The 25,297-nt window shown below is 47.9% G+C and overlaps 1 protein-coding gene across 1 annotated transcript in view; it reads right to left on the reverse strand.

Moving 5' to 3' along the window:
- ADAP1 (ArfGAP with dual PH domains 1) overlaps positions 1-25,297 on the reverse strand; it is a 50,648-nt gene that overhangs the window by 12,027 nt on the left and 13,324 nt on the right. The window contains exon 4 of the mRNA XM_042037156.1: positions 18,248-18,330. Within this exon, the coding sequence (XP_041893090.1) occupies positions 18,248-18,330 (83 nt within the window). The remainder of the gene's footprint in view (positions 1-18,247; positions 18,331-25,297) is intronic.

The following is a 25,297-nucleotide window of genomic DNA, read 5'->3' on the forward strand; positions in this document are numbered from 1 at the left end:
CAGAGCTTAGTTAATGGTGGGGGGTTTGGTCTCCGAGAATGTGGATTACAGGAAGCACCCAAAATTACTTGTTCAGTTTTAGCCTTTGTTCTCAGAGAAGAGAAATCCCTCCTGCAAGGAGGACACTCAGACTCACTGGCTTGCAAAAACCAACATGCATGGACTTTCCTTCTGTCATCCTAAGTAAGGCATTATAAACTGGGAATTAAAACCATGTCTGATCTTCAGTTTCTTTGGCTCCTTATTTTGCAGTTTCACCTGGAAAGAGGCATCAGAACTGCTTGCTCCCAGGACGCTTCTACGGCTGTGGTAAAACCAGGTCTGGTCCCAGGCTTTTAGAAGAAACCTGAGTGTATCCAACACCAAACAGATGCACCACTGTGTGGTTTATTGCCTTCTTGTCTCACTGCAAGACAAAGCACGACGGGTTGAATAGGAGAAAAAAATGTACTTGTGCGTGTAATCCAAGAGAATCTCATTTTCCTAGAGTTCAGGCAGGGCACCTCCTCCTACAGAAGCCAGTTGTCCTTCCTCTCAGCAGTTAAAGTGCATTGACCTCAATCCAGAGCTTTGGAGAAGATTCAGATACAACTCCCTCACTTTGCTGCTAAAATTGCAGATCGCTGCTCCTCTGCGTGTCAGAGCTGAGCAGCCGGCTCTATTAGCACTGTAAGATGTTAATTAAGGCAGAACAGCAGATAGGCGCTCAGTGGACAGGGTGTGCCCACCTCTACTGAGAGGTTAAGGAACTGCATAATTATCTGGAGCAGTTGAGTGTGGATCCCTGACATCCCATGTCACCTCTGACCCCAGTTTTACAGCCTCCTTTTTAAACAAACAGTCTGAAGGACATTCCCTCTGAAATAAACCCCACTGTCCACAGCCAGAGATTTGGGTGGAGAAGGTGGCATATTCTATATTTTCCCTACAGCCTGGACTTTGAATAGGGTTGCAAAAAAAACAGTGCACCTCTCGTTTGGCCATGTCAGTGTAAATGGTTTGGTTTGACTGCTCTAAGTTGCAACATCTCTTCCTGTAGCATTCAGCCACCATCAAAGCAAGACATTTCAATGACTTCAATTTACATATTTTAAGAATTTGTATTCCAATAAAAGTCATAAACCAAGGAACACTGAGTTTTCTCATGGAGTGAAAACACAACTCTTTGTCCAGATCCTCCAAAAGCAAGCAGGGTCCGGGTTGGTCAAGTCTCTCAGAGCTTGCACCCTGCTCCCCTGCACAGCACCAGCAGATTGCTTTTTTTTGCCTGGCCTTTTTGCCTGTTTGCAGCTGTGCTGAGGAGCTCGTAACTTCCCTGCAATAATTCTGCAGCCATCTCTATCTAATATATCTCCTGCTGGTCCCACGTCGAGCAGCGCAGATACAGCCGTGCTGGAGATGCGTCAGCATCCCCACGGCAGGAGGGACCTGGGAGGTTTGATGATGAGATGGGAACCCTTCCCCCGGGAGTCCTCCTGCACTGACCAGGTGAGGAGCCACCAGGAGCTGCTGCTGCCCCTGCACAGTTCAGTTCTTCGGAAATTAAAGCCTCGGCAAGCAGCAAACAAGGATGTGCTCAGCGATCCTGCAGCCCAGTCTCTGCCCCCAGGACACCTGGACGGTCTGGGCTTGGTGCCCCTAATGCAGGGTGGGTGCCTGGCATGTCTCAGCTCACACAGTCCGAGAAGGGAATGATTTCCCTTCACCTCCCTGAATACAACTCTTTCTCCCCGGTTAAGACACCACATCCCCTTCACATCTCACCCAGCCAGGCAAAAGAGCCCAGGAACGCCCAAGTGCAGCACCCTCACACCCACACCAACCATTTTCTCCTGCACACGTGTTTTAGAGGCACAAAAATTCCCTAATCAATCAGTCCTCTCTTAACGAGCACTTAGCATCCAAATTACCTTTCCTAAAGGCCATTTTGCAGAGAAGGGTTTCCTGTTGTCATCCAGTCTGCCTCTGCTGCCTTCCAGGAGCTCATAAAACAATTACTGCCCCACTGCATTGTCTCCTCAGCCTTGGATGCAAGTAGCTGATGAGATTGATTGCTTCCACAATACCCAATTAACCCACTCAGTCTGCAAACGATTGACTTAATCAAAGGCAATTAGCGCTTGAATGGCTACAGCAGACAGAAAGCCAGGATTTAGAGGATGATTCAGATAACGTTGTACAGACATCTCCTTGGCCTTCTAAAGGAAAATGTCTTCACTAATGCTCAGCGCAGAGCTGGAAGTAGATGAAACCTCAGATCGGTGGTGTGAGGTGGCACAGAAAACACAAGGGAATAGGAACACACACTTCCCTTTACTGATAGAAGGGGAACTTGCAATGATTGATGTTCCCTTTTTCCTACTTTTTCTGCTCGTGCAGGGCCCGGAGCACCAAGCAGTTGACCAGACCTCAGTGACCAACAGGGTCCTGAAATGTTAATTTGCCTCTGATAGTCACATCCAGTCCTCTGAGCAAAGTCAAAACTGTTTTACAAAACCACCTTCAATATTGAATTCTTCCACAGCACCTTTTCCCACGATGTAAAAAAAAAAAAAAACAACACCCCAAAAGACTCAGTTTGGAGGCAGGACCACATCTCTTTAGAAATACAGGTGTCAGTGTCCTCAGGGAATGTTTTCCTCTAGACAAATCACCCCAAACTGGCACAGCCGAGGCAAGACAAAGCCTCACCACGGGAAGGTCAAGAGGAGCAACCCATGACACCTAAAGCAGAAGACAGAGGCCATTTTAGACCATGTGAGGAACAACTTCAAGGCTGGAGCCAAGCATGGAAAAAACAATTCTCCAGATCACTGCAAAAAGACATTGTCCTCTTGCTTCCATAATGGAAAAGGTGCTCCCCAGCTGCTCGGATCAGTGTGGAAAATGGAGCCAAATGCACCATCTCTATGGAAAGAGCACGGGACTGAGCTTAACTACACATCGAGATCCTGAGGCTGACAGCAAGAAGACGAGGTCTGTCCCCACACACAGGCATGTGGCATTTAAATGCCAGGTCCGTCCCTGGGTTTCCAGTCTCACTTAATCGTGAACACACTTGCATTGGTGGCTCACAGCTGAAAATCCAAATTGCTTCTAAGCAAAGCCCCAGTAATAAAGCTGAAATCCATTAAGCCTGTGATGTTTGCCACTATTTAAATCTGATTAAAATTGTACATGACACCACTAAGCTGAACAGTCAGAAAACACTCCTGTCAAGTCTGATGTTTCTCCATGTAATCCAGACCCCCCTTCTTTCACCGGGTTGTCAGCTAAAAGGAGCCATAATAAGAGATCATGTAGCTAATCCAGCTTTCTAAGATGTTTTTAACTGGTTTCTTTAATCACATGTTATGATCCCCTACGGAGCAGCTCTCAGGTGACAAAGACATTAGCACAGCCATTCATACTCCCGGGAGGTATCTCAGATGGGATCACCTTACCCCTTGTGCCGACCCAAGACACACAGGTGCCTCTGCAGAGCTTGGGAAGCCATCAGTGGGATAAAAACCAGAGGTGCAGGGGGTGACAGCCACTGGGCAAGCAACTGCAGGGTAAGATGCTGCAAAGGACACTTCATCAGAGAAAAAACTTCTTTTGGCAGAGTGATATTGATCTCCCAGCGAGCACTCACCTTGCCTGAAAATGCTGTGTGGGAACAAGTATCAGGGGAAAACACCGAATTATACAATTCCCAAGTCTTCACCTGACTGCTGCAGGCATATCAGGTTTGATAAAAGAAGACAGCCACATCCTGCCTTTTATCAGTTTACCTTATAATTGACCATCGATACAGTACAACTTCCGTGCCAACCTAATTACTGACCAAGTGTTTACATATTAAAGATAAGACCACAGCTGGCTGCTGCAGCATAATTCGATTGTATCTGCTGGGAGTTGTTACAACCCCTTGCTACAGAAAATGTCTTTACTGGAAGCCTTGCGCTTACATTGCTGAGAATTGAATGTGGAAGCTAATTTTACTTGGAAATCAAATGCTTCCTCTTTGAGTGGCATCCCCGCAATACCCACCTGGGAGCTGCTGGCTGCTTAGAGAAAAAAACCCTGTTCCAGGTAAATAACCTTCAGGTTTTTATCTTTTGAAGGCAGTCTTTCATAATAAAAGGCAGATGAAAGCTGGGAGGTTCCCAGTGTGATGTTCATCCCATTTACCAGCACTGAGTGCACTCAAAGCCTGATTTAGCTGGAAAGATGGGCGAGAAAACGCTTAAGGGCAAGCACACGGTACTAACTCACAATAACATCCTGCAGCAGTTCACTTCAGGAGCTGAATTCTGACAGCCAAACCTCTCCCAAACCACAAGGCAAGGATCCTCCTTGGGCAAGACATAAACGCTCCAAAAAGTCCTGGCTGCAGCCACAGCAAGGCTGTGAGTTATGCACAGAAGCTGCACAGGAAGATATCCTGCAGCCTTCCCTCTCTGCACCTGGAGGAGCCACTGCCCCTGTCCCACACCATCATCATCCCTGCCCAGGGATGCCCACACAGAGCTGGTCCTGCCTGGACCTCTGCAAGGCGAGGGAGAACCCACCTGCAGCCCCACCTGCAACTGCAATGGCTCGTGCAGGAAGCAAAGAAGAGAGACACTGAAACAGGACGAGAGACCTTGGCACGCTCCTCATGCACCACAGTGGGATTCACCAGCCTACAGCTGCTGAGGCTTCAGCTCAAAACACCTGCAAAGCACCAGGAACCACCTGAAGGTCCGGGTTTTACACAGGCATCCTCAAACCACACCTATGGGATCAGGCTAAAATAGTCTCCAAGCCTGAAGAGCTTTAGATGGATCTCTTCCCCACACCAATAAATAAAACGTCAGCCTAGGCAGCTGCTCACACAGATCACTCCAAGCAAGGGTGAGATGAATTTAAACCCCCAACAGAGCTGTAGAGAAGTCAGCAGAGTTCACCACAGACTTTAGATGGGTTTAGGACTCTCTGTTCTGGGGCATCCTGGAATAAAGCATTCCCCCACGTAGGCAGCATTTCCATACAATCATAAATCATGGAAACCCATTCTCACACACACGGAACATTCCTCTTTTTTTGCTTTGAAGAGAAATCCAAACGGCTTTGAGCAGATCTGCTGCAGTGCTGCTAATGGCTTCTGAACGTCTTTTATTGAGTGTTCAATACATTTACAGTGAAAACTTCACACAGGAAAGGAGAATTTTTTAATTTAGGACTCGTTCCTGCCCTGGCTGCTGGTGTTGCAGCTGTCCCAGAAATCAGCTGCTACACGATGCTCTGGCAGCTGTGCTGTCAAGGGAGGAGCATTTGGCAGCACAGCCACAACCTCCAGGTTGCACAAGGACATTTGCACACCTTGGTTTTTCTAAAACTATCAGCTCCCATTCCCTGGAGCAGCATAACCCCACTTAATGAACTCCTGGAATTCTATAAATCAAGGCTAAATTCTGCCCTAATAAATCAATAATTCCCACTGACTTGGCTAGGCTAAAACTTTTTCTTCCACCCTCTGCAATGCGTGAGAGTTTGAAATTCACTCCCTGCTGAGCAGCCTCATTGTCTTTTAGGTGTTTTGGGGATGTGGTGCTTGTTAGTGCTGTGCCACATAACCACATCCCTCAGGGGCTACCCTGGTTATGAAACTGGAGGTGGCTGCTGTGTCTACACCTCAACAGCAGCAGCATTTATAAAACCAGTCCCATTTACCCAGCCTGGGAAGCACCACCCTGTCCCATTGTAGTGTAAGCATCTGAAAAGCCAGCTGTGGACAACTCCTCTGCTGCAGACTTCCCTGCTGCACTGGAGATTTCAAAGTGAAAACTCGTGTGAGCTCGCTACAGGGGGAAAATGCAGGTGGATGTGGGCTGGTGTTGGTAAGAAAGAAGCACCAGCAAATGCTCGTGCTTCTGAGTCGAGGCTGATCTAACTCAGCTACATGTCTGGCAAACTCCAGAAAAAGACATGACCTCACCCTGGAGAATGTTCTTTCTCTGGTGAGAGACAGAAACCGCCCGACCCTGCGCAGGTCTCCAAAGTAAAACAGATGTTTCTTTAGTAGAAATTTAATTAAGCTACCACGAGTTGCCATGAAAACAGCCTTTTCCATGTTCTTTGTTATCCCATTGCTTCCTAGACACTCCCTTCTCATTAGTGGAAGAAAGATGCCCCAGCCTTTTGGTGCTGTGTCATTACTCAGGAAATGTGAATGTGCACAATATAAAATCACCGAGAAACACCAGACCTGAGGCACCAAGGATTACCCCCATAAAGCATAGGAAATAAAAGGGATGGTTCTCCTATTCTTTCCTTAAATATTTATCATCCAAGACATGAAGAACAAAGCCTTATACTTGTCTTCAGCTCTCTCCAGTTGATGTAAGTCCATTTATTGACTGCAAAAACTAAAGGTTACAGGAACAGGCAGCCTGAGCAATATCAAAATACACTATTTCAAGTTGATTGACCTCAAACAGGGAAAGCTCAAGGACAGGAGTGAGTCATGATAATTATGGTGGGGATGTTTCACACACTTACTGATCTTACAGTCTATCCCCAGAAGGTGGACTGACTCTCCTGGGGACAACTCAGGGCATCCCCAGGGAGCATCCCAAGTACACCCCAAAACACAGGCAGCACATTCAGCTGCTGGGGGCAGGAGGGGCTCAGACCACCTCCCCCATGAGAAACTGCACTAGTTCAGCAAACTCAGCCAACCTCAAACTGACCACAAATTCAATGCTTTTGGTTTGAGTTGATAAATATAAATATTTCTGTTAAGGATGACACAAAATGAAACAACATTTCTTAGGTGTGCTTTTTTGAAAGGGGGGAAAAAACCCTAATGAAACATTTTGCACAAAATCCTTAGATGGAGAAAAAAAAAGAAGCCCAACCTCCAACTACTTAAAATTTCATGGAGCAGCCCTTACCCCTTTCAGCAAGGCTCACTCCCACGCTGCTCTGCTTCCCCTGCATCGAGCATCGCTGCTGCCTTGCTTCTTGCACGAGAGCTGCTGCTCCTTGGCTAATTATAGAAGCTTGGATCAGAGCTGTGCTGAAGGCAGCTTGACAGAACCAGCTGTTAAAATTACAGCTGGATCCTAAACTAGCTGTGAGCATCCAGCTTTAGCTCGCAGTGGTGCTACCCCCTTCCCAGAGCTGGCTGCCAACGCCTTGCTTGGCCAGCTGCTCCTCCTCCTCTAAGTTCAGACCCACAGGTCCTCACCTGCAATTTTTGGCTGCCTAAATGCTTTTCTGCTTTAGGGGAGTTGAAGACATCAGAGTATTTCTCTTTGCTAGATGTTTTTCTTCCTACGGCAGCTATCTGTAAGATCCATCACCGCCCCATCACTTTGTCACTGCAGTGTTCATGGATTTCCTGGAAAGCATAACAGCAGTCGCTGGCCTCTTGCCATAGCTCAGAGAGATAGAAAAAATAAAAATGCACCGAATTTAACTCTAAAAGACAAGCTTTTGCATTTGGAACCCTGTCCTTTGCCTTCTGGTGGCGACTTTGTGCGGTGTCTCCTTAGCAAGGCTGGGGAGTGGTGCAGCATCTTCCTTTGATTGCCACGGAGCCCCAGGAGGCGGCAGTACTCCTTCGGAGGGGCTTGCACCAACCCTCAATCAGCACATCCAAACAGCTCCTGAAAGGCACTGAAAGGCTTCTCCAGCTCCTGGTCATATGATGCCAGTCCTGTGGGAATGTCAGCGCATCCTGGCATGGGAGCGATGCCACGCCTGGGTCCCTGTCACAGGCCTGCTCCCCTTGCGCAAGAAAAAATAATAGTAAGACAAACTATGCTGTGATCTCCCCTTGCACCCTCCTCCTGAGTTTAGTTTGTTAAACAGCCCTTTGATGTGCCTTGTCTTTGCTGCAGCAAAGTCCTGTTTGATGTTTACACCATCTGTATCGTGAAGCTGCTGACGGCGGAGCGAGGCTGAGTGGGACCCACCACAGGCAGCTCTCCAGGAGAGCCCTGCCTGGACCCACTGAGGATGCTGCAGTGGGTGCTGTCAGTCTGGCTGGGGATTGGATCTGCTGCTGGTTTCTTGAGTGGATTTTTTCAAATGGATTCATTTCCTTCCAAGGCAATTTGGCTCAATACTTGTTCACTCGCTGTGTGAGTTTTTGCTTTGCTCTGGGTGAGGCTGCAGAGAGCAGAAGTGACCTGCAAAGCATCAGCCCCCATCCACTTCCCATGGTAGCAGTGCCAGGGCACACCAAGGCAGAAGAAGAAGAAGCAGTCATTTGATTTAAAGCAATGACTGCATTTCCCTCAAACCTCCAAGGAGAGGATGGGGAAAGGTTTCTTGGAGCAAGTCCTGACATGCAGTTGTGTAATGTTAAATGCATAAAGGATTATACTGGGAAGGCATGAAAAGGAGACTGAGCATCAGCAATGGGGTCCCATCTGCTTCAGCTGAACATACTTTCCTGTAGACTTTCCTCCTTCAACCATTTCAATGTTTCTCTAGAGCCTTTCATCTTAAACTCTTCCTCCCTATTAGACAAAAGGTTTTTTTGGGGGGAAAAAAAACCCAAAAAACCCCCAAAAAAACCAGAAAAAACCAACCCAGGCCTTAATCCCCCTTTTCTGTACCCAAACTCCACAGCACAAGTGCCAGGGCATGGAAGCCACACTTCCCACACCCCCACTGGGGTCATGCCCTGCTCCTGGGGCTGCAAACATCACACCTGACACACGTGAGGAGCGAGCGTGGGGGCTCAGACCCACGGAGAGGGGCTTCACCAGGGTGTGGGGAGGGGGAGCAGCTGCCCCCGAGCCTGGCTGCCAGCGTGACTCACGTCCCGGCCGTGGCTGATGTCAGTGCTGAGAACAGAAGCCTCTCTGTGGCTCGGCAGCATGAGAAGGAGGTTTCCGTGCCAGGCAAGGTTGCTCGCTGGAGGGATGCTCGTGCTTTAACCCACTCCTGACAGCAGCACATCAGCCTCCCAGTGACCTTGGTGCTGGGCTGGGAGAACTGCAGGGTGTTTAATTGCCATCGGGCACTCACACCCCCAGCCCTCTGATGGAAGCCTCTGGATAGGGGCTGCTTTTTTGGGGCATCTGTACAGCACCCAGAGCACCGGGTGCAACCTGCACGTAACACTCTTGTGCACCCTTGAAATGCTAAAACATTCTTATGCTCCCTTGAAAAGCAAATAGTGGAGGCTGCATCCTTTCTGGAGAGGGCTAGGGCCCTGCTGCCACTTAGCCTGACATCCTGCATCCCTGCCTGCCACGGTCCCCACTGCTCCAACAACCACAAAGAGAAGCATCAGCAGAACTTGCACAGCACCAAGTTCATGGCAGGCTGCAAAACTCAGCCAAGAAGCCAAATTCCCTGATACAGTCCCTGCCTGGCTGTGATGCTAAATCACTTCATCCTCTGGGACACTGAGACAGGGCAGAGGTCCGTGCCAAAGAGATGCAACATCCCTGTGCCCTGGCCCCTCATTCAGACACAAACCCAGCCTGTTCAGAGACCAGTCCCACCTTCAGTGCCCTGGGTACAGCCACCCACTGCCAGGGCGCAGCAGTGCCAAGCAGAGGAGCTGCTCCTGGTGTCAGCTGGGAAGAGTGAAAATGCAGCCAGCCTTTGGGACCCTGCACCAAAGCCCTTACTGACCAGGGCAGGACTGAGGGCAGAGATTTGTAACACACTTTTGCTGAAATCACAGTAAGAGCCAAACCTGGTGCTTTGGTTCAGCCAAATACCGGAATTGGCTGCTGGGAATTTACTGGAAAGGGTGATTTAGCAGAAGGCACCAGTGATGCAATCCTGTGTGCACACCAAGCACCAACATGCACTGCAGGGAACTGGTGTCATGACTTCCTACCACAAAACATCTCCCCCTCCATGCCCAAATCTCTGCTTCGCAAAAGCCAACATGAATTCTCGACAAAATACCAGGCTACCTTGTTTTTTGCTGCTTTTTAACCACGCTGCTATTATTTTTTTTCCATCTCTAGGTCTATGAGGAATCTTCTTACAGGGATTGGAAAGAGGGGCTAAGACGGCACAGAAAAGCATCCCACAGTGAGGGATGCTCCACAGATCCCATGACAGCTGCATCTTCCCGACACACGCTGCTGCCCTGAATCACAAAAACAAGCGCTTCCCATCAGTGAGGGACAGAGCAGAAAATTAAGGAGCTTCTCTCAAAGCCCTGCTCTAATACTTGAGCCTTTCAAGCATCAGAAGAGAATTTAATCCATTTTACAACTAGCATCAGATAACAGTGACATTAAAAAGCAGTCAGAGCCAAGCAGCAACTTCTTTTTGAGTCTATTAAGTAGAAATAAATTAACTTATTTCTGTATATTGAAAACTCCTCTCTATGGACGAAGATCAAGGCCTGCTAAAGCTTTTGACAGCTCTGTTTGTCCATCAGCCACATCTGCATTGGGGTTAAATAGAGATTTACACTCACAGAAAGTTCTGAAAAACTCAGACCTTCGGATCAAGATGCAGCCAGTATTTTCAGAAGTTCAACTCACAAAATGTTAGAAGAGCCAGTTATAATCAGGCTTTTTCTACATTTCTATATATGGTGTAAATCAGGAGGCAAGTCACTGGCATTACAGGAAACATGCCAGCAAAAAAGCAGAATGAGGGGAAAATAAACTCTTTATTTGCATGATACAATTCACTTTACAGACACGTAACGCAGCCAGGGCTTTAAAGGCCATTTATAAATTTGCAGCATGTGGCACTAAAGCTTTTACTGTGGTATTCAGAGTCTAATGTGAGCTGGTGTTTCTACAGTGACATTTCCAACCTCACTGCCCTCACCAGAAGCGCCTCCGTGGCCCCGGCTCGGGTTTGGGTGCATCAGTACAAACATCGCCGCTGCTCTGCAGAGACTCCGCCAGCGCTCCCAGCACCGGGCAGGCAGTGGGGATCACGAACTGATTTTGTTTAACAGTGCTCATGGCCCAATTACAAACCACTCCGAGCTGCCATTGCAAAGGCAGTGACATGAACTGGCGGATCGGCTCCGGCCTCGGACACTCGGACACTCGTGGGGGCTGCCCCGGGCTGGTGCCGCAGCCCCTCGGACAAAGGGCGGGCGGAGCCACGGCGGCTTCGCTCCCACACCAAAGGCTATTTTTAGCACGAGGAGATGTTGTAAGCTCATAAGGGACTGGGGGAAGGGAGAAGAGGTTTAAGGAGGAAAAAAAAAAAAATCGATGCTGAAGTATTTCTGTACCTTGTCAGGTCAGAGAAGAGAGGCAGAGCCCTGCCCCGCACCCTGGCCAGGTACAGCCGCCCTTGCAAAGGCAGCAACGGCATGGAAATGATGGAGGATTATTTCACATGCATCAGCCCCAAACCAGGCAAGTGCCACCCATGCCCTGGAAGGCAGTGGGATGCTGCTGCACACCCCAGTGCACCCCCTGCAAGCTGGGCAGGTGACCTTGCTCTGCACCACTGCGCTCCCCTGCAGCACACGGTGCCTGGACAAAGCCCAGCGAGATGCTGCTGATAATGCTGATAACCCTCGACATGGTTGCTTTTATCTCGTGGTTTCTCTTACTGCTCCTGTGAGCTCTGTTTCCTAAGGAACCAAGGCTTATGTGAGCATTGCTCATCCATCTCTCCCTCTGGCTTCTCAGCATCTTGGATAATTTCAGCCAGATGTGGCTCCTTGGAGCTGCTGAACACTCCAGTCTCTCTTGCTTATAAAGCAATGGGATAATTTACACACTTTCAAAAACCATCCTCATCCCTACGTTTTGCAGAATCACCCTCGTGGTGGGGCACTGCCTCTCCTGTGAGGGGCTGGCATCTGCCTGCTCTCACCTCACACCCAACCACAGCCCCATCCTGCTCTGTGTTTGTACAGTGCTTAGCACAGCATCACCCTGACCACCCTCAGACCTTCACCGGGGAAAAGCCAGGAGAGCTGCCCTGCAGTTGGTGGAAATATAAAGAGGAACATCAGCCAAGGATGTGGGCTGCACTTGGGGAAAAAACAACAGTGAACTAAATCTTCCTGCTGGTCTGCATGAGAGAAGCTGAGAAGGCAGCTGGCTGCAATCCTGACCACACACATGAGCTGGCTCAAATCCTCCCCAGTGCTAAAAGCAGCTCTTGATTTAACTGACAACACCTTAGCAAGAACAGAGTTTTGGTTCAACTCGTATTTGACATGCATGTCTGGTGTCTTGTCAGCAGTTAAAGGATGCTACAGGAAGCACCTATGGCATTTCTCCCCACTTGCAAGGAGCTGGTTTCACACAACAGCTGTGTCTCAACCGTATCAAGTCTCTCCCACAGGGTTTCTCCCTACCCACGGGGGTGCTGCTCTGACCATGGAGCAGGTCCAGTGGGAGGGGAGCAGTGTTCCACATCAAGACTTTCAGACAGCATAAACCAGCACAAGAAATAGGGAAAAAACCCCAACAACCCACTTTTGCCTCTCCTGCACCTCTCGTGGGAGCCCAAATCTGGGAACACTCTGCTGCCACAACCCTGATACCCTGATACTGCTACAGTGCCCTGAACTGGGACTTTGGTCTTTCTTTAAACCTTCTCATCAGCACCCTTTTCTCTTCTGGTTCAACTGTCCTTCCCTGCAGCATGGGAGCTGCAGGCAAGCCCGAGCAGGGCAGTGGCACAGGCAAGGCCTGTGTGTGTGACAGGACACTGGAGAAAACACCTCTCTGGAGCAGCCCACTTCCCACCACGACTCCACCCCCACCAGTCTGCAGCATTAAAATCCTGCAGGCTGCACAGAGGTGCCCTGCTCCCGAGCCTGCAGGCCCTCTCCACTCTCATCCTCCCTTCTTGCAAACACCCACGCATCAGGAGACCCTGCCTGTCCCCAGCCACTCATCCTCCCACCCACACAGCGTCACCACACCTCCTGTCCCCATGTCACCTCCACCCCTGGGCTCTACTGCACGTGCTTGCAAAGGGAGGGGATGGTTCTCGGGTGGCTTCACACCCCCTTCTGCACAAGCATCTCCTTAAAGACCACGAGTGTTCAGGGCTTAGCAAAGGGCACCAGGAGCCCTCAAGCTGACCCTTTATTTCCTTGCTCAGTGCTTTGGGCTGTCTGATGTGCAGTAAACCCCGTGCCCTCTGAGGCTGCCATTAGCACTGGTTTGCTCTCTGGGTGCTGCTCAGCCCTGTAATTGGCTTCTGAGGTTGTGAAAAAACATACAGCAGAGCTGGTGTCGCTCTGACACCCACAGCCCCCCACTAGCTGGAGGAAATGGGGCAAGAGACAGCAGAGGATCAGGTCTGTCAGTTAAAATAATTGGATTTTAACTGCAACACTGCTCACTGTTTTGTCTGATGAGGCTCAAAATAAACTGCATTACATCACTGCAGGTCAGACTGAGCTAATAAGGGTCTCTTCCTCCCACCGAGAAAGGACGTTTTTGTGTCCCCTGTGTTTTCTCCAGTGCTTTGCAGTCAGAGCTCCTTCCAACTGTGTGAGTGCAGGGGAAAATTAATTCAGACTGCTGCCCAAATTATGCAAGAGCCTCATGGAATGGAAAGTGCATATTAACAGATTTTACTATTTTAGGGCGTTCTTTTATGTCTCATAATTTATTTTGCCATCGTATTTGCAGACAAATAGGAAACAACACATAAGCCAAGGAACCCTTAGGGTGCTGGCAGAAGATAGTACAAGCAGATAGGGGCCTTCAGAGAAATGCTACCTGAATAAAGCACAGCTCACCTGAATAGTGACAATATGATCCAGTCCACAGCGCTATAAATACAGGAATACAATCCAACAGAGCCTAAAGCCCTGATCATCACTGACTTTGTGCCTGTGTCTTCCAGATTTCTCAGCAGTTCCAGTGCAAGTTTACAGGCCACCTCAGGTTGCAGTAACACCACATTATCTTACTCTGTAACCCAGCAGGTCATCCCACCCATCTATGGAACTACCAGTCAAAAAATCCCAGTCCTCCAAATTCCAGCCCGAAGCATAGGGTTTAAACCTTCACCTGGTGCAAATCTGGACTCCTCCAACATTTTCATGGGACCTATGACAATTTTTATCAGCTGAGGAGTTCCAGCTTCCTGTGACCAATGAATGAAAGCAATGAAGTCAAAGTTCAAAGAGCAAACAATTCCCCTTTGCTCTCTGTTGGCCACGTTCCCATTCTCTTGTCTGTAGCCTGAGATGCATCAGAGCAGCTGCCCCTTGACCAGCTTACACCATCACAGTGCTCCAGCCCTGCAAACACCATTCCCTTTTGCTTCCTCCACGTCTCCCTCGGTTAAAACAAATCCCTTTGATTAAGAGAAATCAAGAGCACCCAACTGAACTAACTTCCAGCTTTCCTTTGGAAAGCATTGCCATAACTGCCGTCGATCAACAGTAGTGGAAAATGTCCAAGCTTTTTAAAACCGATCAAAATATTTTTGTAAGTTTATCAAACCTTGCAATCGCCTTGAGATACAGACCCAGACTGTGATGGCAATTACAAGCATCTCGTTTCTAGGAGAATTCAACACCCATGCCCCATTAAACTCCGTTAGAAGGGACAATTAGCTGTAGACTGACAGTAATTTTGCCAGTTCATTTACCAGAAGGGATAAAGCCAACCTGAAACACGTTGATGTGAGAGTCTCAAAACTGGTATCATTCTGTGCTGCTGTACTGCTAGAGAAAGGGATGTGGCCATGGTGTTAATTGGGATTGCTGGGGTGTAAATAATGTTTTGTTTCATAAAGTCTGGCTAGGGCAAACAAATTATTTAGCTCATACTACAGCTGAATGAAGAGCTCGAATGTCTAAGAGGGTGTATCTGACAATCGATAGTGATCACCGAAACATTTAATCACTGTTTTCCTGATCTCGCTGCGCTACCTGAACTCAAAGTGACTCCTCACCCTGAAATCAATGGTGCTGATACACTCATTAACAGCAGAACCAACGCTAACTGGGGGCAGAGGAGCTGAAAGCTGGGAATAGCACATGGACTTGTGCTCCAAGGCTTCCTGGGGGAGCAAGGAACTCTAAAAACTCCCTCACAGGAATTTCCACTGCGATCTCCCACCGAGGGTAAGTGGCTGTGACTGCACGTGCAACAGCACACCCCCAAGAGGGGACATCCCATTTAGGGACTGAACCAAGACCCATGGATCCAAAGCCATGGCTCTTCCCAGGCTCAAGAGCCGGTTTCAATGCTCAGCACTGCCCGCACCGGGGATTTCTTCACATGGGAAGTGTCTTTGTTTCCCAATTCTGATCCTGCTACCTGGTATCACTCTGTGTCTCACGAGGCAGATGTTTCCCAGCAGTTGGGGGGATATGCAAGACCCTTTGGGGCAGCTGTTGCCTTTGCATCCCACACTGCCTCTTATTTACAGCCCTCCCCAGCAGCTGAAGCTTGCTGCATCCTCCTGCCAGGCTTCCCTGCACGACTCGCTCAGCTCTGACCTGCACATCTGACACTCCTGTCCCCAGGCTCATTTCTCCTGAGTCTGGCAGTTCAGCTGTGATAGCTTCTGCTTGGCCTCTACAGGCTCCAGACAGTCTCTCCCCAAAGGATATTCTGAAAGACACTGAATTTCTGACCGGGGGTTTCATCAGGCTGCTTGGAAAAGGATGTTGCTCAGAACTATTCTGATATAGCATTTTCTTATTTTTTATGCAATTATTGAACAAATATCAGAATGCAAAATAGCCCCTGGGACTGGAAAATGGAATTAAATCTTCCAGCAAACATGAGAAAATGGATACTGACATTTCTATTAGCAAGAAAACGTTTCATGCTTAGGAACTGGTAACCTGACACTGCTCCAGGGAACTCAGGGGGGTGAGGAAAAATGGTCTGAGACAGCACTAGGAAGAAACAGAGATGTAGGTACACTCCAGTGAGACACAACTGGATGTGGGGTGGGCAGGAGGGCGCCCTGGTGTCGGTGCCACCTCGGTGTGTTCACAGACAGTTCAGGTCAACAGTGGAAAGCAGCAGCCCAGATCCTCTGTCTGTGCTGAGCCCGGCAGGGACAGGCACAGGAGGTCCAGCACCATGCACAGCACAGTGACAAAGCTCCCCCACTTCACTGGAGTGATACAAGAACTGTCCCAACACACACAGGAACACTTCTGCTGGAGACATGGCCTAGTGCAGCCTCGGCAGTGCTGGGTTACAGGCTGGGCTCAATGGCCTTGGGGGTCTTTTACAACCTAAATCATTGTGTGATGCTCAGTGTGCTGCTTTCCTACAGGACACAGGGTTTTCCCTGGGCTCCCTCCTTAGGACACAGCCCCAGGAAACAACCAACTCCCAGCCTGACATCCCAAGAGCTGAAAGCAGCATCATCAACTGATTTGCAGGAGAGTCTGGAAGAAGGAGCACTTTTTGGCACAGGGTGAAGGACAGGGGGGGGCAGCTGCAACTGGGGGCTGCAGTGATGCAGCACAAGGGAAAAGCTGGCACTGGGAGTTTGGTGTGTGCATCCCCAGCTTTGTTTAGTTGTAACATCAACCTGGTCCCCCTAAGGAGGAGTCACCTGGCCAAAGGTGCTCCCCTTGCATTTGCTGTCCAGAAGAACCAACAAATGACATCCCAGTTGCACAGGTCATTTGTGTGGCTCCTTCACTGGATTTTAGGGATAGTGCCATTCCCAAAGACACAACCTAAAATCACTCCTACACCACTTACAGATGCCCACCAGCCTGCTTCCCCTCCCCTCCTCCTCCCCAAAGCGCTGCTCACTGGAAATGGCTCATCCTCTTCTCTTCTATTCTGTATTTAATGGCTTTTGAACTTCAAAGAGAGGTGAGAAAACCCTCTCACTTCAGCATGCAGTTAAATATTATGCAGCCACATTACTGAAGAACACCTACAAAATGCGCTGCTAAAATAAACTCCCCTTTGAATTCTTCTTATAATTTCTTTCAGAGAGCTCAGAACATGCTGCCCTTCTTCCCACACAGCACTGAAGCACCTACTTCACTTTAACCAGGTACACACTCCTCTTGGAGTCGAAAGGACTCATCCTGTGCTTAAAATTATGCATTTTCCTCAAGTACTTGGTTGAATCCCAGCTTTTATATCCAGAAGTTGCACGGTAGAGATTGGAAACATTATTCTTGGGTGAGTATTATACACACATTGGCAGATACATTCCAAAATGATCTAAGAAATAAAACTATTTATTGTTAATAGAACACATCCGTCTGACTCCAGCAGATAGCTTTTTTAAAAACCTAAAATAATAATGTGCCTAATGTACTCTCTATGAATATGGATACTCCCCACACACTGTGTGCCTCATGGACACAATGCAGCAGAGCTGAAATGCTCTAAATAAAAATTGAGAATATATGAGATTAGAATTTAACTGTGGTTTTCAAAACAGCAAACTGCTGGAGCTACCTGCATATTATTAGTCTTGAAAAGCATCATGAAAATAGTATTTTAACCTTTAATCTGTAACATGGTCTTTGCTAATAAAATTATCCCAGAGTCATCCAAGCACATAGCTGGTGTCAACTACTTAATATGCAGAATAAATTAAATGCCACTTACATATAGCAAATAAATACCCAGCTAATTTCATGCACTTTCATGCTGGTGCAGCCACACAACAAACACAGTCGAGCTCTGTGTCTCCTCTTCAAACCCTGCCCTTCTGCAAGAAAAGCATCCAAGCCACTGCTCTGCTACCCCAGCCCCTTGCAAGGCCACTGTCACCCTGCTGGCAGTGCTGAAATGAGCTCTGAAATGAGCTCTGTCACATCAGCTGCACGTGTGCTACTGTGAAACACTGACTGTGCCACAGGCAGACCTGGTCCTGCTGCTGACACCTGAAGCGTTGTGGAGAGAGAGTAACAGATCCCTGGGGAGAGTGGGGTGCACACACCCACCACCACCCAAACCAGGCTAACAGGGCTACTTCACCTCTCCAAAGCAAAAGCCACCTGGATGACACAAACATCCTTTATCCCACTTCAATGCAGCTCCACATCTGCTCCCCAGACACGAACCCGCTGGTGCTTGGTCTGACTTGCTCCTGCTGAGCAGCCCGTGGAAGTCAACAGAAAGACTCTTGGTAACTGATTTGTTTCCATCAGGCATCAAAATTCCCAATATTCCAAATCAAATACAGGGAATGCCGGGAGGGATCTTTTGCAAAAGAGCACACTTACTTTTCCTACTTAATGACATACGGGCAATAATCAACATAAAGAACATATAAACAGAGAGGAAGAAAATGGAAGGTGCTGGACATCAAAAAACTTATCTACCAAAGTGTCTCTCGCTACCTGCAGAATAAGGCTCCTGCTTCTCACTGTGGATGAACTCTTTTCGTTCGTATTTGGCTCGGATCCACTGTTCCCGCAGCAGCCTGGAAAAAAAAGATACAGAGAAAAGGAAACATGGTCCAAGATACATTAAGAAAGAAACCAGAAACATTAATTCTTCCATCAAAATACAAGTGTGATTTAGAAGTCTTCCAAAAATTGCATTGTACAGTCTGGAGTCAAGGGTTTGCTCTGGTTACTGTGTGACAACAATAAATCATTTCCTTGTACATCCAATTTTATTGGAAACTTATTTTTTAAAAAATGCACAGATTTAGCAGAACAGCCTGTCCCCACCCACCCAATCAGCCTCTGTAAAAAACTCCCTCAGTATATGGACCATTTTAAACCTAATTTCCTCAGACCACATTCTTCAGTGAACAGGGTCAGTAAATGAAAAACCCCAGCTAACTACACACAAAAGAGAGATTATTGCCCTGAAGATATCAATACAAAAGCAGAAGGTGCTGAAAACCCATCTGGCCAAGCTCTTCCAAGCTCACAGCTCATGCTGCCAAGTTTAAGAAAGCAATCTACGATGCATGGCAGCAAACCTGATTAAAAGTCCTTTACTTTTAATCCTGAAATGATACCAATGATTTATACACTGAGACCTCTATTTCCAAAACGGAAAAAAATACCCCAAAGATTATAAATACTTTTTTTTTTTTGCTATTTTATTTTACTGTGAGTGCTTTAACCACTGAAGTAACTTTGATCTAGAATATGCTGGAAATTGCTTCAAACCATTTTTAACTGAACTTATTTCTTAATTGCCCTAGAACCCTAAATAGCCTAAGCAGGCAGATCACACACAGAAATAAAGGCATGTGTTATCCCAGCTTCACAGCAGACATTTTGGAGCAGCCTACACTGAAGACAGTAAAAGATCCCCCAGCACTGGGTGTGTTTTGTAAAACCATCACACTTCAACACATCAAATTCTCTGCCAATGAAAACTGTTCATATGCTTAATCACCTTTTCTTTTTTGCTGATTATGCAAACTAAATGGTGTCTTTTCAGCAGACACATCCCAGAAATACTCAAAGAATACAAACATCCCAACATGGCTTATGAAAATTCATCCTCAGGTACAGCAAGCACATGCAATAAATCTGCAAGACACTATCCAATGAAAACTGTGGCTGTGACAGGTTTCCTGGCAATGAAGGGGGAAATAATTACATAGATTTTGTCCCACTCATTGTGTCATCTCCTTGGCTGGGGCACCAGCCTTCTCCCCAAGGCTCAGGGAGCACCACTGCTTCCCTGTCCTCAAAACCCAGCAGTGAGCTTCTGCTGTAATAGGAGCAATGCTCCAAGTCTGCCTTTCCCCTTCTGCTCCTGTTTGCATGACTGATCTTCAGCTGTTACACACACATCTGCAAGTTTGACTGTGAACTCTGAAGACAAACACCCATCTCCCTTCTGCTGCCACCCTGTGCTACGCTCTGGTCAGGGTGCAACTCATCCTCAGGAGGTTCAGGTGCACTTTGTACAATGATAGAAAGGCTTGGAAGGGACCTTAAAGGTCATCTAATTCCAACTCCCCTGCTGTGGGGTTGCTCAAATCCCATCCAGCATCCAAGAGGGCTCTGCTGGGTCCAGCAGGATGCCTCTTCTGGACCTGATATCCACAAACATAGAAGCCTGATGACCCAAAGGGTGGCACCCAAATGCCTGTTCTATAACGCTGTCACTAACCAGCAGAGCTACCAAAATTTAATCATAAAATAAACAGAAATACTTGAATTTACTATCCTTCTTGCAATTTTTCCTGGCCAGCTGCTGCGGACAGCTTGTTATCCCTGAAGCCAAACCTGAACCTTTTCAACGAGACGATTACAGATCGAACTGGGAGGAGGAAAATTCACACCACCCTCAGCTCCAGCTGACGTCAGTGGATTCAGCAGGAGCTGCAGCTGCTCCGAGTCTCTGAGAGTCAGCCTTCCAGCACGGGGCTTTAAATACAGCATAAATTAAGATTCATGTGCAGCAGTGGGAAAACACTCCTGCTGTACGATGCAGATCGTACACCAGACACATTGCAGGGCTCACTCCTGGGGGAGCACTTCCCTGCAGGGACTGACTGCCCATGGCAGTGCTTCAGGGGGCACCCCCGGGGCAGCCAGCAGGCACCACGTCCAAAGGGGTGCCCTGAGAAGCTGCAAAATGCTCTCGGTGGCCTCTCTCAGCATCTGGCCCTGAACACGAGTGGCTCCAGTGGCAACTCCCAGAGCACACGGGAATCCATCTGTGCCACCTTCCCTGCAGCTTCCTGACAGTTCACACATTCTTCCCCTTTCCTTATTGTCACAAACCCAAGCTCTTTCAGCAATAATTTCCCAAGACCCAGGGCTACACCAAGGGCAGCCAACAGTTCAGACAACTCAGCACAGGACCAGTAGCTGCAGCTTCTGCTCCAGTGGCTATTTATAGAAAGCAGAACAACTCCAGTAAAAGAAACCAAAACAAAAACCCAACTAGGGCAGTGAGGAGTTCACCATCTCCCTTCACTGCGACAGAGAAGCTGAGCACGGATTTGACCACATTCACTCTCACGGACTGGATGCAATCCTGACATTAAAAGCTGCTGGTGCTAAACCCCAGTTTCACCAGCACAGCTTTGGTGAACTCATACAGGAGCAGGAATTTGTCCTGGGATCTATAGGATCTGAGAGCAATTGGAGGGCAGGGACCATCCAGAAGACCCTCAAACCATGCAGGGATTGTATGAAAACAGCCACCATTTTCAGTGGACTGCTGACCTGATCTTAATTTAAGTATGTCTTCAGGGGCTTTAGAAATATCTGTTGCTGTGTTTTAGTTGAAATGTACTTTTCCAGGTGTGAATGTGTGTGTACAGAACCCAGGGCAGACATCACATACCCAACGCAGGAGCCTCCATCCAAATCCACCTTTGACTCCAAAAGGAGTTCTGTGACCAGAAAGGACTGCAGGAACAGCCCCCCGGTATTTTACTGCATTTCTGGTGATGGGATAATGCAGCAAATAAGCAAATATATAATTTGTGTTTGTTAGAAAAATGTAAGTGCATCATTCCTAAACTGCGGAGATGCACAGCTTTCAGGATCAACTCCAAAAGCTTTAACAGCCCACCTAAAGTCTGTCAGGCTGCTGGGTTACAGGGAACATGTCATTTTTCGGCAATTAGAACAGAAAAGTCCTTGCACTCATCAGAAACCTAGAGGCAAATCAAAAAACCCCACCAACAAAACAAAATGCTACAGAAATCCACATTGCCAACAGAATAAGGGAAAATTCATCCCCCAAATGGGAAAGGACTGGGCTTCACTGAGGAGGCAGCAGGTCCAGAGGCTGACAAAGCACTGCCAACACTATCGGAGGCACTTGTTTGCCTTCCTGACCACCCACATGGAAACAAGGGCTCTGCCCAAGGGCCAGCGAGGAAGGTTCCAGAAGAAGCCACTGGAGCAGTTTTATCTTGGTCCCACCTACTCAAAGCCTTTTGCTCACAGCAAAAAGCACCACAGGAAAAGCTGCTCAAGCAGTTTAATATCAAACTGTGGCTGCATGGCTTCAGTGTGCTGTGTGGAGGAGGTGCTGGCCAGCCAAATTCAGAGTCTCCAGTTTTTTTCCCAAAACTCTCAGCTGGGCTGGCTGATGCACTCCAAAGCACACCCCACAGATGCCGCACAGCCGCTGTGGCTTTTTTTGGGGAGATGTGACAGACAAGAAACCCCAGCCAGAGGTGAATGTGGCCCAGAAAGTCATCAAACACCATACACCACCACTGCCTAATTGCATCCTTGTGAGGCACCATCAAGTCCAAGAAAGACAAAAGAAATGAATGTCATCCAGAAACACCATTTCCAGAAGCCAAATTTGTAGCTTCTGGAATTTGTCAGAGGTTTTTCCAGCAAAAGCCAATCTGCTTTCCACTGGCAGCTTGGTGGATGAAGCTATGCCAGGTTTCTGTCAAACAACTGCCTTAATGAAATCTTAAGTCTGAGTCCAAATTCTTTGCTCAGACTGCAAGGAGAGCCACTCAGCGTAGACTAAAAGCCTGTCAAGCTTCACTCTCTTTTCCTATCTAGCAAGTTCTTGCTGTGAGTGCTTGCTTTTAAATAGCTTTTTGGAGGCCTGAGACAGCTGGGGGGCTTCTTGCAGGCTCTCTGTGCATCACCTCAGCCTGTAGTGCCCGAGGATTGATGTGCCATCACCCAAGAAGACCAGCGCCCAACAGCAAACTGCCAGAGGAGAGCAAAAAGAGAGGGGGTTTGGCTTTCAAGGTATAAAACCTTGCATTATGGATTTGGAGAAGTTAAAACCGATTCTGGGTATGCAAAATCACAACATTCTCAATTAAAATGCTAACTGGTTCCTTTTTTGTTTGATTGTTTTATGTGCACAGTCCAGTTCACCCCAACGCTATTTTTCAGAATGGTTAAACACTGATTAAAAACGTAGCAAACAGCCTCTGTTGGTACTACCTTAACCTTGTAGCAATTTCCTTTGGAAATTAAGGGAATCAATATGAATTAACAGGTTTACAAGCTAACAGCAAAGAGAATATTAACAAGGAGAGAAAACCCCATGGCTGGTCAGGATTGAAGGACTGGGCAGATCTCAGCACTTGGGTGACTCTAAGAATTCCCGAGGCTGAGTGCCCAGTGTGAGCCACCACAGGAGGCTCCACCACTTGGGAATGAATTGATGAGCAGCCACTCCAAGTGGCCACAATGCAGCACCTCAAACTTCACACCCAAGACATCAGGCACTTCTGAAAGCTGTGAACGTAAAATGTGAAAACACTTATTAAGAAGTAGAAGCCAGTTTTACCCCTCTGGACATTATGTAATAAAGTTTTTACATCTATAAAGTTTTTATTATCTATAAATTACCGGCCAAAAGAGGTGACAGAGGAAGAGGTGAGAAGTTTGCACCCCTGACTGCCACGGTGCCCCATGCATAGGAGAGGAGGGGGCCACACTGACCTTCACACACCAGACGGAGGAGATGGGCTTGGTAGCTCCTCTACCAAATGTACCAAACCTTAAATTATCAAAAAAAAAAAAAAAATCCAGAGGATCTACCAGGCAATTTTCTCTCTGCACATCTTAATCAATACAAAAAGCCACTTCAGCTAATAACTGTTGTTCTTTAGATGAGAACATGGATGACTCCTCAAGATGTGAGCCTCTCTCTGACTGATGTCTCATCTCGTTCCAGATAAGACAACCACCCAGCACAACTCATGCCATCTCATTCTGCCCCATTTTTCTGTGCTGACAGTCAGTACACCGAAGTGTTCTCCACGAGGAGCAGATGTAGCTCCCACTTATCCGAGCACGGGGAGAGGAGCGGAGCAATGCACTGCAGCTCACAGGCAGTCCCGCAGGATGAGGCTCTGCATTCCCAAATCAAGCAACAGAAAACGATGGTAGGTGCTGGGCAGGGACAGGGATGTACTTCCAGTTCTGCAAAAGCCCAGTAAGAGATTATCTCACTTTCTTCTATCAGTCTTCAGCCCAGTAAAAGACTGAATAAAGCCTTTTTCCTTTGCTTTTACTCGAGAGTGATGCTATCCCTGCTGCTCAGTGGTGACTCAAAACTCGGCCATGTGCTTACAATGCATCTGCCCCAGAAAAGGAGGGTTTGCAGCTCTCCAGCTGCTGCTGTGGTCTTCCAAGCTGGGCCATGACCACTCGTGACCATCCAAAGAGCGGTTTTGTGGTTTAAATTCCTCGCCCAAAGCTCTTTGGGCCAACACTGCGGTGGTGTTGGAACATCCCAGAGTCTGGGACTCATTTCACTGTTAGGGACTCCCCAGAGGTACAGGAGCTGGCTGCTCTGGTCACTGTCTCTGGGGCACGGGTCAAGGTGCTGGCAGACAGACAGAAAATGAGAGGAAAGGACAGAAGAGGATGTTTGGGGTTTTTTTTTTTTTTTTTTTTGGTTGGGTAATTTATTTTGTCTATGAACAGCTGGTAAACTTTCCCTGGGCAATTCCAGAGCACCCCTCCAACTTCTCTAACCTTTTCCAAGTGTCATGCAGAAGAAGAAAGCCACAATGAGGTTTCTGAAGGATACAGAAGCCAAATGCACCAGGCAAACACCACGAATTTCCCAAGGAGCCAACCACAACATTGTAGGCAAGAAGAAAAAAGAACAAGCTGGCGCTGCAGCACGTCTTCTGTCTTGCCCTGAACTTCACAATTCTTCATGCAACCAAAGCAGAGGGATTCCAGAAGCAGCATTATAAAATTAAGAAGCTTCAAATGAACAAACAGCTTTGTTATGGCTTGTCAGCATCCTGCTGTGCCGAGGGCAGCTCCCACAGCCTGCCCAGGCACTGCAGCTGTCCAGCATGTGCTGCTGTTGGAATTAGAAGCACCAAAACCTCTTGATGCTGCAGAACGTGGCTGGAATCATTGCCAGTGCTGGATGGAGGTGTCATCCACGGCGATGCTTCCCAGGGCTGTGAGCTGGGAACGACTCATGCTGTTGCAGTGACTGGACTGCAGCGAGGCGGGGAAACAGCTAAATATATATTCCTGTAAAAAGCAGCACTCCCCTGCACTTGTTTAACATGCGTCTGTGGAGAGGCACAGAGAGCCCTGAACTAGAGAAAGAAAAACACAACCTGGCATAGCATCCTTGAGACACTCCCAGGGTGTGATGTGCCCACAGCTGCTGATCCTGCAGCAGTGTCAGGACACTGTCTGCTCCTGTGAGAGGTCACATCCATCCCATCACGTCCTGCTGTTACAGAAGGGACCCAGCAGTGCTGGTCCAGAGAGCCCCTGCAAGAGCAGAGCTCCAGGCTGAGCACAGAAATCAGGCCATGCAGGCTGGTAATTGTCCCAGTGCAGAACAGGCACAAGCTGGGACCAGAAAAGGGTAGAAATTCTTCTTCCAGTTGCTCTCAGGAAGACTGGCCTTGCCTCATCCTCCCAGTGAATCAATAAATAACCAAAAAGAAACAACAACAAAAAAATCCTTCCAATCTCCTGCTGCAGCTCCTC

This window comes from Corvus kubaryi, unplaced genomic scaffold (assembly GCF_017639235.1).
Source record: "Corvus kubaryi isolate FWS band 111438036 unplaced genomic scaffold, C.kubaryi_AGA036_p1.0 37387, whole genome shotgun sequence".
NCBI lineage: Eukaryota > Metazoa > Chordata > Aves > Passeriformes > Corvidae > Corvus > Corvus kubaryi.